The 12,687-nt window shown below is 40.6% G+C and overlaps 1 protein-coding gene across 12 annotated transcripts in view; it reads left to right on the top strand.

The window, feature by feature from the left end:
- Positions 1–12,687, top strand: part of tenm4 (teneurin transmembrane protein 4) — a 166,277-nt gene that overhangs the window by 84,136 nt on the left and 69,454 nt on the right. For all 12 annotated transcript variants that reach the window (XM_034865640.1, XM_034865643.1, XM_034865648.1 and 9 more), the window contains 4 exons: positions 682–917; positions 8,302–8,466; positions 10,530–10,744; positions 11,859–12,069. In XM_034865640.1, coding sequence (XP_034721531.1) covers positions 682–917; positions 8,302–8,466; positions 10,530–10,744; positions 11,859–12,069 — 827 coding nt within the window. The remainder of the gene's footprint in view (positions 1–681; positions 918–8,301; positions 8,467–10,529; positions 10,745–11,858; positions 12,070–12,687) is intronic.

Genomic DNA, 12,687 nt, shown 5'->3' on the forward strand with positions numbered 1-12,687 from the left:
AAGCATGACCGCTTTACGAAACACAAAAGCCCACGTTGTCCCCTATTGTGAGAATAGGACATGTCAGAGATTTATCCTGATATTTATGAATCAAATATAGTCACAGTGACTTTCCACATCATACATCGTAATGTGACATTCAATCACGCTCATGTCACTGTCGCTCAGGAGCTTCTGGTAAACTTATCAGCAAAACGGCCTTGACAACAGCGCCGCTGCCACTAACTCTCTGATGGGCCCATCATACGGCTCTTGGACATGCAGTTCTGCACATGTTTTCCAAGATAGCCAGCCGTGTTCTTCAAGGGAGAATAAATGTGTTCCACTTCCTGCTGCAACCTTATATAATGTATCTCTCCTGTGGACAGCCTTGACATAGTTACTGGGAATTACTCTTCGCCACGCTGGCTTGAATACGTAAACAAGAGCCAGCTGCGGTCACAGGTCCTGTAAATTAGATTTAATATTGATTCACAGTTTCCACTGAGCAAAAGCCAGTGTGCTTTGGTATTCTTACTAATATAGCAGAAGTGTGACTTTGATTACAGTATTAAATGTGCTTGGAAATTACTTACCAGTGCAAGGGACTGCATTGGAAGGGACTGCACTCGGATAGACAGTAACCTACACTTTTATGATGATGCATATGCCTGGGAAATAAGCATTTTCATTTTTTCCCAGGCACTTCCTCTTCAAACCAGGTGGAACATCACCGATGTATTGCACAACTTCACCAGGATATCCTTTGACATCCAGCACAGTGTACTCACCCCCCCCACGCCCTCTGCCTCGTAACACCTTCTCTCGACCCGCCTTCAGTCTGAAGAAAACCTACAAGCACTGCAACTGGAAATGTGCTGCTCTCAGTGCCATCCTCATCTCAGTAACACTGCTCTTCCTGTTGGCCTACTTCATTGGTGAGTCACCTCCGTTGCTTTCTACACACCGGGGCGGGCGTCTCTACCCACCCGCCCCCCAGCACCACCCTTCACTTAACTGCAGACACAGGCTGAGTCCATACTCTATTGTGTTCCCTCTATCATCCCTTTTAATAGTGTTGAATCTGCACTCGGCACCTTATATGAGCATAGTTATATAGGGACTCACAGATTGATTCCTCGCCTGCGCACACCTCGTCAGAAATAACATTATCATTCATAGATCGGGTTGACTGAGTCTGCAGAGATGGGCAATCTAGTTTCTTGATCATGTGAATAGGTCAGATAGGGAATGAATTAAAAAGACATCAGCGATCACACATGAAAGAATATTCATCCCACTTGATTTCTTTGATTCCCGGACCAGTATATCCAGGTCCCAGCTGGGTAAGGACTATCATCTGTGATATTTGAGTTATGCTATTAAATCTGTTCTGCTCTTTTTAACTGCTGTCATTCCCTAAGGTAATGGTATTCATATCTGATGATACAGTCTTATCTCTGGTATGTATATACAAGACAACATTTCACTTGTAAACAGTCAAGAGCCAGATGATAAGACACAAAATGAAAAACTAGAAAGGGGAGTTGAAGGTTCCCCAGTACTTAGTCCATATAAGAGTGGATTCTGCAAGTGACTGCTGTGATGTTGTATTCTCTCCATATTTCTCAGAGATCAGATATTCGACTGTGACTCTGTGTTCTGACTCGGATTTTATGTTGATTTTCTTTCTGGTCTGTTTAACCTTCCCGGCTATCACTTATGCTAGCTCCTCAGTTCATCTTCTGTTTATTCCAAGCAAGCTGCTGCTCTGCCAGTAATACTTAATGACTCGCACAGATTCATTTTTAATTTCTTCACAAAATCACTATGGTTAAATAATTCAGAGAAAGCATAGCAAAATACACCTAGAGAATATTTCCTATTATTAGGACTGCAACTAATGATGCTTTTATTGTTGATTCATTTGTTGATTATTTTCTTGAATGATTTGTTTTTTGTTCTATGGAAATCGTGAAAAATATCAATCAGTGTTTTCCAAAGCCCAAGATGACGTCCTCAAACGTCTTGTTTTGTCCACAACTCAAAGATATTCAGTTTACTGTCCCAGAGGAGAGAAGGAACTGGAAAATGTTCACAGTTAATAGGCTATTCCATAAAAAGACTCAAACCAATGAATCAATATCAAAATAGTTAGTGATTAATTTAATAGTTGACAACTAATCGATTCTTCTTTGCAGCTTTAGTTAATATTAATGAAAAAACAACTTAAAGGGATGCCTTGCAGTTTATAGGTGCGCATCAACCAACAATAAGAGCAGCATGCGCGGTAACAGTGCCGTCATGTACAGAAGGAATGGGAAACAGCAAGGATTGTAGGTAGGTCCAAGGCCCTGTGAAAAGGTGAGGTTGGTGGGTTTGGGGGCCTTTGAGGTCATAGCGACAGGTTTTGGGGTAAGGGTGAGGTAAGTGAACCACGTGTTGAACCACGTGTTGACTGAATCAGTGCTGTGAGCTTGGCTCAGGTTGGGGACCAGGATATGATGAACAAGACCAGGGGAGGGATAACACAAAGAATATTTTAAAGGAATGAGTGACATGGTTCAGGATAAAAGGTCCCTGTGGTGCTGTGAGGGGAGAGAAGACAGAAAAATGTAATGTCGAACAGGAACGTTTGAGGTCTGGATTTGAATATTGTTGAATATATCTGTTACCCCGATTGGCAGAAAGTTCCAAGGATTTGGTGATCACGTACAAATATAGCAGGAATATTTTTATTCAAGTAATAGAAGTTCTGCCGTGTCCGTTGTTGCAAATTCAAATAAAGATTTGATTCACACTTGTGTTTAACATATACTGTATGTCCCCATCATAATGTCCATCTGTTTGGCTTTGAATACCTTTTCAACATATAAATGGTAACACTGTTGAACTCGTTCTGGCGCAGAATAATTTTTTTTTTTCAAATGAAAGGATGGTGAGATCGTTGTAATTCATATGCATGAAGACAATGAAAGAGCAGCCGATCGTCTGCATGGCCTTCATCAGTGAGATAAATGAATTCCTCATTAAGAACATTTGTTATAGATATCCATTATGCCGTAACCATCCAAAACCAATCGTTTCTGCCTCTCCTCGAGGCCAAATGAACTAAAATCGGATTATTCATTTTTTTGTCACCAGAACCATTTAAATTGTTTAATTTGGAATTCAGAACAGTGTTGGATTAAAAGAAGAAGTAAAAAAAACAACTGGTTGCTGTTCATTGTGATTATCTACGTATTTTTAATCAATGATGGTTGTTGTGAGAAAGTTCTGCTTGGTTTGTTTTTGACTTCAGCAGGCTGTAGAAGTCAGGATACAGTACGTGTCAACAGTTCACTGCTTTGACTTGGCTAAAAGCCAGAGAGCCCCATCAGCCTGACAGTGCTTAATCAGGCTGTGTAATTATACCCCGCCAAACTCAGACCATCTCCAGATGCACCGCAAGCAAACATGTTGGAGACCAAACCTCACCCAAAGATCGGAATTTCCAATCAAGACGGAGAGCCATATTTAATTAAAGGCTGATGAGAAAATACGTTTAATTTCAAGTGCAATTAATTATTGAGGCCTGTAATTGGGAACTCTGGGTGAGATGTCTAATGAACCCAATTATGCCTCATGACAGATGTTTTGACTTGCAGCATGGTTTTATTTTGTCACAGCTTTGTACATCGGCACATTTTGAAGTACAAAAAAGTTTGGGGGTTTTAAAAGGCTCCGTTTTCTCTGTGATCGCTAGCTCATTAGCACATTTGTTATATGATGCTCATTTGAAGGTCATCAGTATCATCTTGTGTTCACATCTATTTACCCTGGGTGTCTAGCCAAGGACAAAAAAGTTGGCCCCTGAAACCGTTTCTTTTTCACTGCATGTACATCCAACCCAGAAAAGCTTCTCTGCAACACATATTGTACCTGTGAGTCTGTCAGTACTTATATTACTGCTTTGTTTGATTTGGCTTGGATACAATTTTAGCATCTTGCATAAAAAAAAAAAATGCACTTGACTCGCAGTTTGGCTTATTTGAAGCTGGTGTGCTTGCACTTGATTGTTGCTGTCCGGAGTTTTTACTTTCATGGTTGAAAGCACTTAATTAGAAGTCGCTTTGGGTCAAAGCGTTGGCTTAATGACATGTAATGTATAATGTAAGGCTTTTCATTTTCCCAATGTAATATTTTCATTATCCAGATTTCTACTGATGTCACTCTAAATGAAAAAAGTGCTCAGTCGGCAAGAAATTATGTACGTGTTGACAGGCAAGCTTTATTCACAAATCCCAAACCCTGGTCTGACGTTTTGGTAGTTGGAAGGTTGGCTGTAATTGTGATATGGTCAGGGCACAGAAAATTGGGCTCTAGATTGAATTGCTATATATATATATATATATATATATATTTTAAAGGTATGGTGGAAGGGCTGGAACTTAGAACCCATACTAGAATACGCTGTGGCATTTGTTCATTTCTTCAGCGACACTGAACCAATTCTCAAGATGTTAAGGAAATTCAAACAAATTAAAAACCATTATGCTTTCAAATTCCTACTGTATATGCCTTCCCATTATGTTTGTATCCTTTATCAGCCATTCCTCACCAGAATAAATACCAGAATAAATACTCCCCATTGCATCATAAGTGTAAATTGCTTGATTGATGATATACTAAAAATGAATGTATCAGCTAAAGCTTAAACTGAATAAAAGCATGAACTCCAGTCAGTTATATAAGGTGTTTTATCATTGTTTTTTGACAAATATAGCATGGCTGCTATGTCTCAGAGCTTCAAACCAATTAACGTAGTGCAACAATTTACAAACTGATATGAAAATATGTAATTTCCCTAAAAAAGTTTTTTTGCGTATTGAAAAGATTAGTTTACACCAGATACATAAGGAAATACATAAGGCTAAATCCAGACAGCGCCACAACTCACATTTGGTATCCCATTTAGTCTGTCATATGTTCACCTTTGTTTTTTTACAATGCTTTGTTTTGAAACACAACATGTCAGGGATTGAATTCTGCGGTGCTAGAATGACATGTGGCTGGAAGTTATTTGCCTTAACGTTATGATCATATCATAATGACAGAGTGGTGATTCACAGCAGAGACTGCCAATGTAAGAGAGGTGTAAATACAGTTAAGTAACAGATGAGCAACTGATGGCTGCCATGTTTAACACAAATTTAAAAGATTCAAATCAACCATATGGTTCAAACTTGTTTCAGTCTAAGGTGCAAATGAGACTGAAATCTATGCTGGCTTTTTTTAAATACCTCAAGATAGAAGAAGATGCCTTTTTTAGATTCAATAGGATGACCAGTAGAATGAGAAGAATAGTGTTTTCATCATAGCTTCCCTTGAAGTGTGAACTAGTTGGAAAATGTTCTCCAGATCAGAGGATAGAAGCACAGGAATGCTGGCAGATGACCCACAGCAATAAGCGCTGACTTCCTGAGATTGGCTTAGAAGTCTTCTACTACAGTACCTCTGTTCCCTAATTGGCACAAGGCTTGACCCAACTTCCTGCCAAGAGATAACCGAAAGGAGGGCACAACATGTGCTCAGGACAAAATGGGCGATGCTACGAAGTGCAGTATGCTTGACAGGTCAGTGGCATCGCTGGAACACAGACACAGCTTGTCTCTGCCAGTGGCCATCTCATTAGAAGGAGCTTGTTATTCTGACAACCTGTCTTCACTTTGCAGCCAATTGCAGCAGCCTTCTGAGTGTCATTGCACAATGTTTGCAAAGTTGGAGAAGCAAGAAAAACAAAATCAGGAGGTTCTTCACTGGCTCATGTCCAATGCTCTGCATATCATAGATACCAAGAAGGCATTGAAGTTAATCTTTGGATTTAGGATGGGAGGGGGAGGCCTCCAACTATTTTCTATCAGAGGCCTCAGGGACAGATGGGATGAAGGATGGGGCTCAAAAAGACGTGATTACTGGGGCACTTGGAATGACACCGTGCTTGGTGACTTGGTTTGTTGGGTCTGCCAGCAACATACACAGACTCTTTTTCTATTTCGTCAGTCAATGTAAAGCTACAAATCAAAAGGAATGTATTTCACCAGTTTACAAAATGACAAACAAAGCCATCTGTCTCTTCACTGGTTGTCCCCCAATGACACTTTCAGGCACTTTCACAGGCACTGGACAGACTCTGAACAGATGCTGGTATTGCAGTTGAACTTTCATCCTCTTAGGGACAGTTTGGGTTGTGTTTTCCCTGAAAGCCACACTGTTTACTACCTATCTTTCTTCACAAATCTATCCAAATATGTCACTAAACACACAGTACTGGTTTTATACTGTGAATCATTAAAATATTAGGGATAATCTTTGAACGTTTGTTCAGTGTTTTATAAATTAAAAAAATAAAAAAGCTCCTAAACTTGGGCCAACTGCTTATAGAGATCTAAATGGAGAAACCAGACAGGGTGGTGCTCTCCAACACATCTGTGTTTGATGGGAATGACCCAGTGTATTCCAGTCAGTCAATCCTTAGGGTCTTCCTTTTGGTATATGACTATTAATAAAGTACCTTTTTAGACTTTGATGAACACTGTAATCGGTATGTTTGGATTATTAAAGGTTGCAGATCAATCAGAGTGCTAAAGTCCTTTTTTCATCTGTAGATTGCTGCCTTTTTGAGAAGCACTTGATTGACTTTGCAAATTGCTGGAAGATGCAAAGAGAAGCACCTTTTGTCTAGACTTCCATTAAGAAGTTGCTGAACAGTTGTGAAACATATTCCGTAAATAAAAACAACAATAAGAGCCAGGGTTGAAGACTCTGATTTATCGGCTGAACATCAAATCTCATTGTTTACTGTCATCTTATTTCCCGTCAGGCTGATGGCAGTCAACAAAGCAAATATCGGCCGATACCGATGTTTTTGCGAAGTTGGCTGAAGTTATCTGTTGTGTTGCATCAATTTTGCGCTGGCTAAAAGTTGTGTTGGTTATATGCGGTCAGACTCGGACAGCATAACAGATGCTGCAACTGCAGCCGCTGATTCGAAGAAGAAGCCACTGGCTGGACCCGACTCTGGCCCGGACCACATGGGATTAGTTTCCAGTGAACGGTTGTTCAGCTCTCCGTCTCACATCGTGCATGGGAAGAGAAATAGACTGAGCTGTAAAAATGCAGAAATGCTTATGCTTTGTACAGACGAACATGAATCTGACTAAGAAGTAGGCTGTAAGGTGCTGGCGATTTTTTTCTTTTCTTTTCATCATTAATATTCGGTAGAGGGGGCCCAGAGCATGGGAAGACTTTTCCTAAGAGGCCAATTTTCGAATTTTATTAAGTGGCCCATATTCAGCCTCATGTCCCAGGTTTCTGTGGGTTATTTTGGCTTAATGGAGACACAAGACAGTTGTACTCTGTGTGGAAAACCTCTGAATGAGTAAGTGTAAGTTCCGTGTGCATTTCCAGGCTTTTAAGAAATTAAATAACTAGTTTTAAAGGACCTTTCTATGTATCCAAGTAATGACAGGTATTTCTGTGTTGTCTGAACAGTCACCGACAGGCTTATTAGTGACAAGTAGTTTATGCTGTTATAAAATGAAAAAAAGGAAAACACATTTCACAATATTGAGAGGACTGGTGAGGTCTTTCTCCCAGATCATTATACTCTTTATAATTGAATTGCATGGTTATTTACTTGAGGAGCTTAAGAGAACCAACAAACCAATAAAATAGCTATATTGAGTTTCTGGGCCTTTTCTGCTGACTGTTGACATCCAAGGTGGCTTTTGCCTTGCTAAGCTGGTCTTGTCCATTTTCTTATTGGTGATCTGTCATGGTCAGCCCCTCCTCCTCTGCCCTGGACTCTGCTGCCATTGTTCCACAGGACATGTCTTTTGTCGACCTTGTAAAATATCAGCATGCCTCATCCACTGTGTTCACATTGAAACACCCGGGTGTGTCCCTGCTGATGTGTTTTTTTCTTTTGTCCCCTAGTTTTGCAAGGCAATGGAAAGGTAATGGGGTTTGGAAAAATGACACAAGGCACTGGGGATGGTCCCTGCCTTGTGTTGGTGTGGTGAGACAGATGTTGTCCTATGAGGTCAGGATAGCATTCATCTTCTGATCTCTCCGCTCAGCACTTTGGAAAAAATGCCATTAACCATTAAACCGTGTATTGTTCTTTGGAATTTACTTCCTGTGCCTTAATCTCACAGCTGACTGACAGCTTGAATAACCTTTGGGGTTACTTTATATGTAATTTAGAGAGTATATGATTTTGCTTTGATGAACTGCAAAAAGGAAGTAAATTCTGAAGTTGTCTTGTGTTTAATATTTCAGCCATGCACCTATTTGGATTGAACTGGCACTTGCAACCCATGCAGAGACAGATGTACCAGCTGTCAGAGGACAACACAAGTGGCCTACCTTTTCCTACTGACCTGAGCTTGCCACCACTAGGCAACACAGGCTTGGAAATACCGGACCGGAAGGGAAAAGATGAGAGTAAGTGCAATTTTCACAAGGATAATCTGTTTTCTCTCCAACTAATTCTTGCCTAAAACCTACCTAAATGCATCTGATATTTTCAGGATGATTTGTGTGATTCTTAGTTCGTTTTCATGAACTGTTGCACCCGCGTTAGAAAAGAACAACATGGCACAAGGAAGACAAGTTTTTTTCAAATCTTAAAGTTTACAGATGACATTTTATGAGCTCAAGCAAGTTTGTTATTATTTTGACATCCAGTTCCACATTGTGTTCACTCGTCTCCAAGGTTTGCAAAGAGATCTGCATTGTAATCCTATGAAAGTTGTTGTAAGTGGGAACGTGTTATTTGTTCCTGGAGGGAGAAAACGGGGCAGCTGAAGGGACTGAGTATCCAGGGGCTGGAGGGGGATTAGCCACTCTGTCCTCTTCAGAACGGATGTGATCCTTTCATCTCCTAGTCTGGGCTGCCTTTCCTGGCAGCCAAAGAAAGCATGTGCTCACCCCCATGGTACCAACTGCTCGACTCGAGAAAAGTTTGCTCCGTTCCATTCCTAGAACAAATGGGCCCAGATTTAAACATGTGATTTGCCACTGGCAGACTACAATAGGTAGAAGATGGGGTCATTACCATATAGATGAATCCAGGAGTTGTCTTTTTCATTTACCAGACAGCAGAATGTGTGTATAGCTAACAACACGCATGACTACAGCCGAGCTTAGACCTTGCATGGCCGCTGTTGCTGATAGGAAATCAATAGCCATGGTTCTCTAAATAAGTCTCATTCTTCAGTGCTGTCACCAGAAAACAATGATGAGCTATCTAATGTTTTATCAAGGTGATGCAAATGTGCAGTGTGTTGAAATTCAAACTAGTTTCTCTCTTTCGGATTCTTGTCTTTGCATCAAAGTATTATGTTGTAGTTCAGCTTACAGAATATCAGCCATTTATTTAACCATGAGGCCCATTATCACTCTTCTCTGCTTATGATTTATTTAAACAGTCCGATGAGTGCTCTCCATTAATGTGCTGCATAAATACAAACACACACCCAACATGTGGGAAATGAGCATGTGTGTTGTCGCATTATGGAAAGCCCAAATCTGGGAGAAGGGGAGTGTGTCCTGTCTTCTCTGATAAAAACCATTGCCACTGATGGACTTTTGAGAACACTGCCATCTGCCGTACCATGTGTAACCTAAAGCCGTGTCTGCCACCAAGTCCTGGGGGTAGTTTGTATGGACGTCTGCTTTAGTAGACATCGGTGCAGAAATTAGCTCATCTACATGGGCAAACAGATGTTGCCATTTCCACCGAGTCCAATATAAGGTGTATTATGTGGCATGTGGACAGTGTTTGGCAGTGGGTGTGCTTGTACCTGAGCGGGTACTAGCATTGGAGATCCCTCTTTACTATAATTACAATTTTCACTTTACTGCTTTTACTTCAGTTATAACTGTTTTTTATCACAGTATTAAGGCAGTTGCATTTTATTTTTTTATTTTTTTATTTTTCATAACATTTTCACTCCATATGTTCAAGCAATTTAAATCCTACTTTTTAGAATCTTTCACCTCTATGAATAATATTTATGGCATGGTGTACAGATTATAAAAAAAGACTTGCAATGCTTGAGCCAACAAACGTAATAAAATGTCCAAAGTGTGATCCCAAGTTTAATGATGGGATGAGGCTTTAAAATAATCAGTGCTACCAGGTATTTAAACATATTTCATCATTTCATTTTATACAGACTTTCAAACAATGATTTTCCATTTAAGAAAAATCAACACAACTCACTTCAGGGTGTAACTAGACTTGTGTTTGAGGACCAGACTCATTTTCCATTGGATTATTCTTAGTTCTGTACTCTTCCCCACTGGAATTGGGACTGGAATTGGTGGCAGTGGTCAGAAGGGTCATTCATAATATTTTTTTCTTCCTCTCGCTGTCAGGGATGTGATTGAATGTCTGTGATATGGTCAGACTATCATGCTTTGGCAGACTGACTCCCTCTGCCCTCCACACGCTGGATTAATGGTGTGATCTCTTTGACCGATTTTCTTTGTGTGCAATGCAGGCAAATTGGACAGCTTGTTCCCAGATGACAGCTATATAGACATGGGCGAGATTGACGTGGGGCGCAAGGTCGCTCAGCAGATTCCTCCTGGAATCTTCTGGAGGTCCCAGGTCTTCATTGATCATCCCATGTACCTGAAGTTTAACGTGTCCCTGAGCAAAGATGCCTTAGTGGGAATCTACGGAAGGAGAGGCCTACCTCCATCACACACTCAGGTGAGAAACATTTAATGTCTCTGACACTCATTCATTTGTTACAATTAACCTACCGCATTCTATATGAAAGGAACATTTTGAAAATCAAAATGTTTTGTGGACTTTAAGTTGTTATACTTGTTTTACAATTATACTTGTGTTTCTGTAACAAATCATGATGTCTTCTTTGTGGAAGACAACAGTACTTTACAGTAGTAATAGCACAGTCAGTTGTAAATGGGAGGCTATGTGAAACAAATTAGAATCATATCTGTATGGTACAAGGGTTCAACTTCTTTTTCCATTCTTCCTTCTGCCACAGAATATAAAATGGAATACTGTTTAAAAACATGTTGGAACGTTTCGTAACTACAAACCAATTCATAAATCTCTCTATTGTATTATCAATCTCTTTCTTGCAGAAAAGGATTCATGGCAAATTTCTTTCAGGTTCAATATCATCAATGAATCACACAAAGATACAGGGCTCAGGGGCCAAGAAAGGGACATTTTTCTTTACACTAATTTCCCATCTATGTGCAGCACAGAACGAGATACATTATATTATTTATCATGTCGGACTGCTTGGTTTACAGAGTTTAGATTTCTGCTCTAAATGTATCTGGAGTTAGGTCCAATGTAATTTAGTTTTCAGTCAAAAGATCATGTTTTTCTCTTTTCTCTATTTTTACTTCAAAGGAAATATTTTAGTTAAGAGTGAAGTTTTGGCGCTGTGTCTGATAAGACATAGTGGCAGACGAGATGAGAGTCCCTTCCTTATGGAGATCAAAAATGAAATGCTGTCTTGTTGGTATTCACTGAGTCACTACTGATATGAAGCAAATGTTATTTGGTAAACACTAACTTACATTCCCCCCAGTTTCCCTTTTTCCCTTTAATAGTTTTACACAAGGCTTTTATATAAGATATGTGGATTAGGAAATTATCACAGCCCATCCAGCCACGATGTGCCAAGACTTACTCAAGCCCCTGTGGAATGATGAGTTATTCATGCAGACCAAATGATGCTCCACTATAAAGAGAGCTGAAAGCACTCACGTCTCATATGTCACTCTAATGGCGTGTCTGCGGTCCACCTATCAGTCTTTCTCACTTTCTGTGTGTCTGTCTGCAGTTTGACTTTGTGGAGCTTTTGGATGGGCGGCGGCTACTGGCCCAGGACGTCCGTGGTCTGGCTGGGCCTGTGGCTCTGCAGCGGAGCCTGTTACCCATCACCACACACGACACAGGCTTTATCCAGTACATGGACTCAGGCATCTGGCACCTGGCCATCTACAACGACGGAAAAGAAACTGAAACTGTCTCCTTCCTCACCACCGCCATAGGTGAGCACCCTGGGCACGACCTGCTGCTGAAACCTGTAATAGCAATCCACATAATCCCTATAATACCAACCAGCAGAACTCCATGGCAAACAGCCGTGACTTTGGGCATGATTTAGAGGCCCTTTTTTTGGCAGTTTTCTATAGTCAAGGAAAGTGCAGGTTAATCAAGGTGAAGCTGAATATTTCAAAAATCAGGACATCACTGCTATCCTGCAATGCCCCTGAGTAGGGCATTTAGAGATCATAATATCCTCATTAGCCTGAGTGTCTTCCAAGCGAATCAGGGGTCCAGCTTCTGGGAACCATTTGCATACAATTCAAAGTATGATTGTACCCTCCTGCTAGTGCCGTTTTTGATCATGATTTGCTCCAATTTCCATCTGCTTTCCATACATCAAAGTAGGCAAGATATTTCTCTCGTCTGATTAGTTGTGTGTGCCACGTTGCTATGTTTTAGACATACAGTACGTCCTCATCTTGTCGAGGTGATTCCGTTTTGTACGCTCCTCTTTGTTCTGCCTAAAGCGCCTTTGATTGGCACTGCTGTATCAAGCAAGGTGTGAGAGGGCCCGAGGTGTCGACTTTCACAGGGATGGCAGCTGGGAGCTGTTCTCACAT

Source organism: Etheostoma cragini, chromosome 3 (assembly GCF_013103735.1).
Source record: "Etheostoma cragini isolate CJK2018 chromosome 3, CSU_Ecrag_1.0, whole genome shotgun sequence".
Taxonomy (NCBI): Eukaryota; Metazoa; Chordata; class Actinopteri; order Perciformes; family Percidae; genus Etheostoma; species Etheostoma cragini.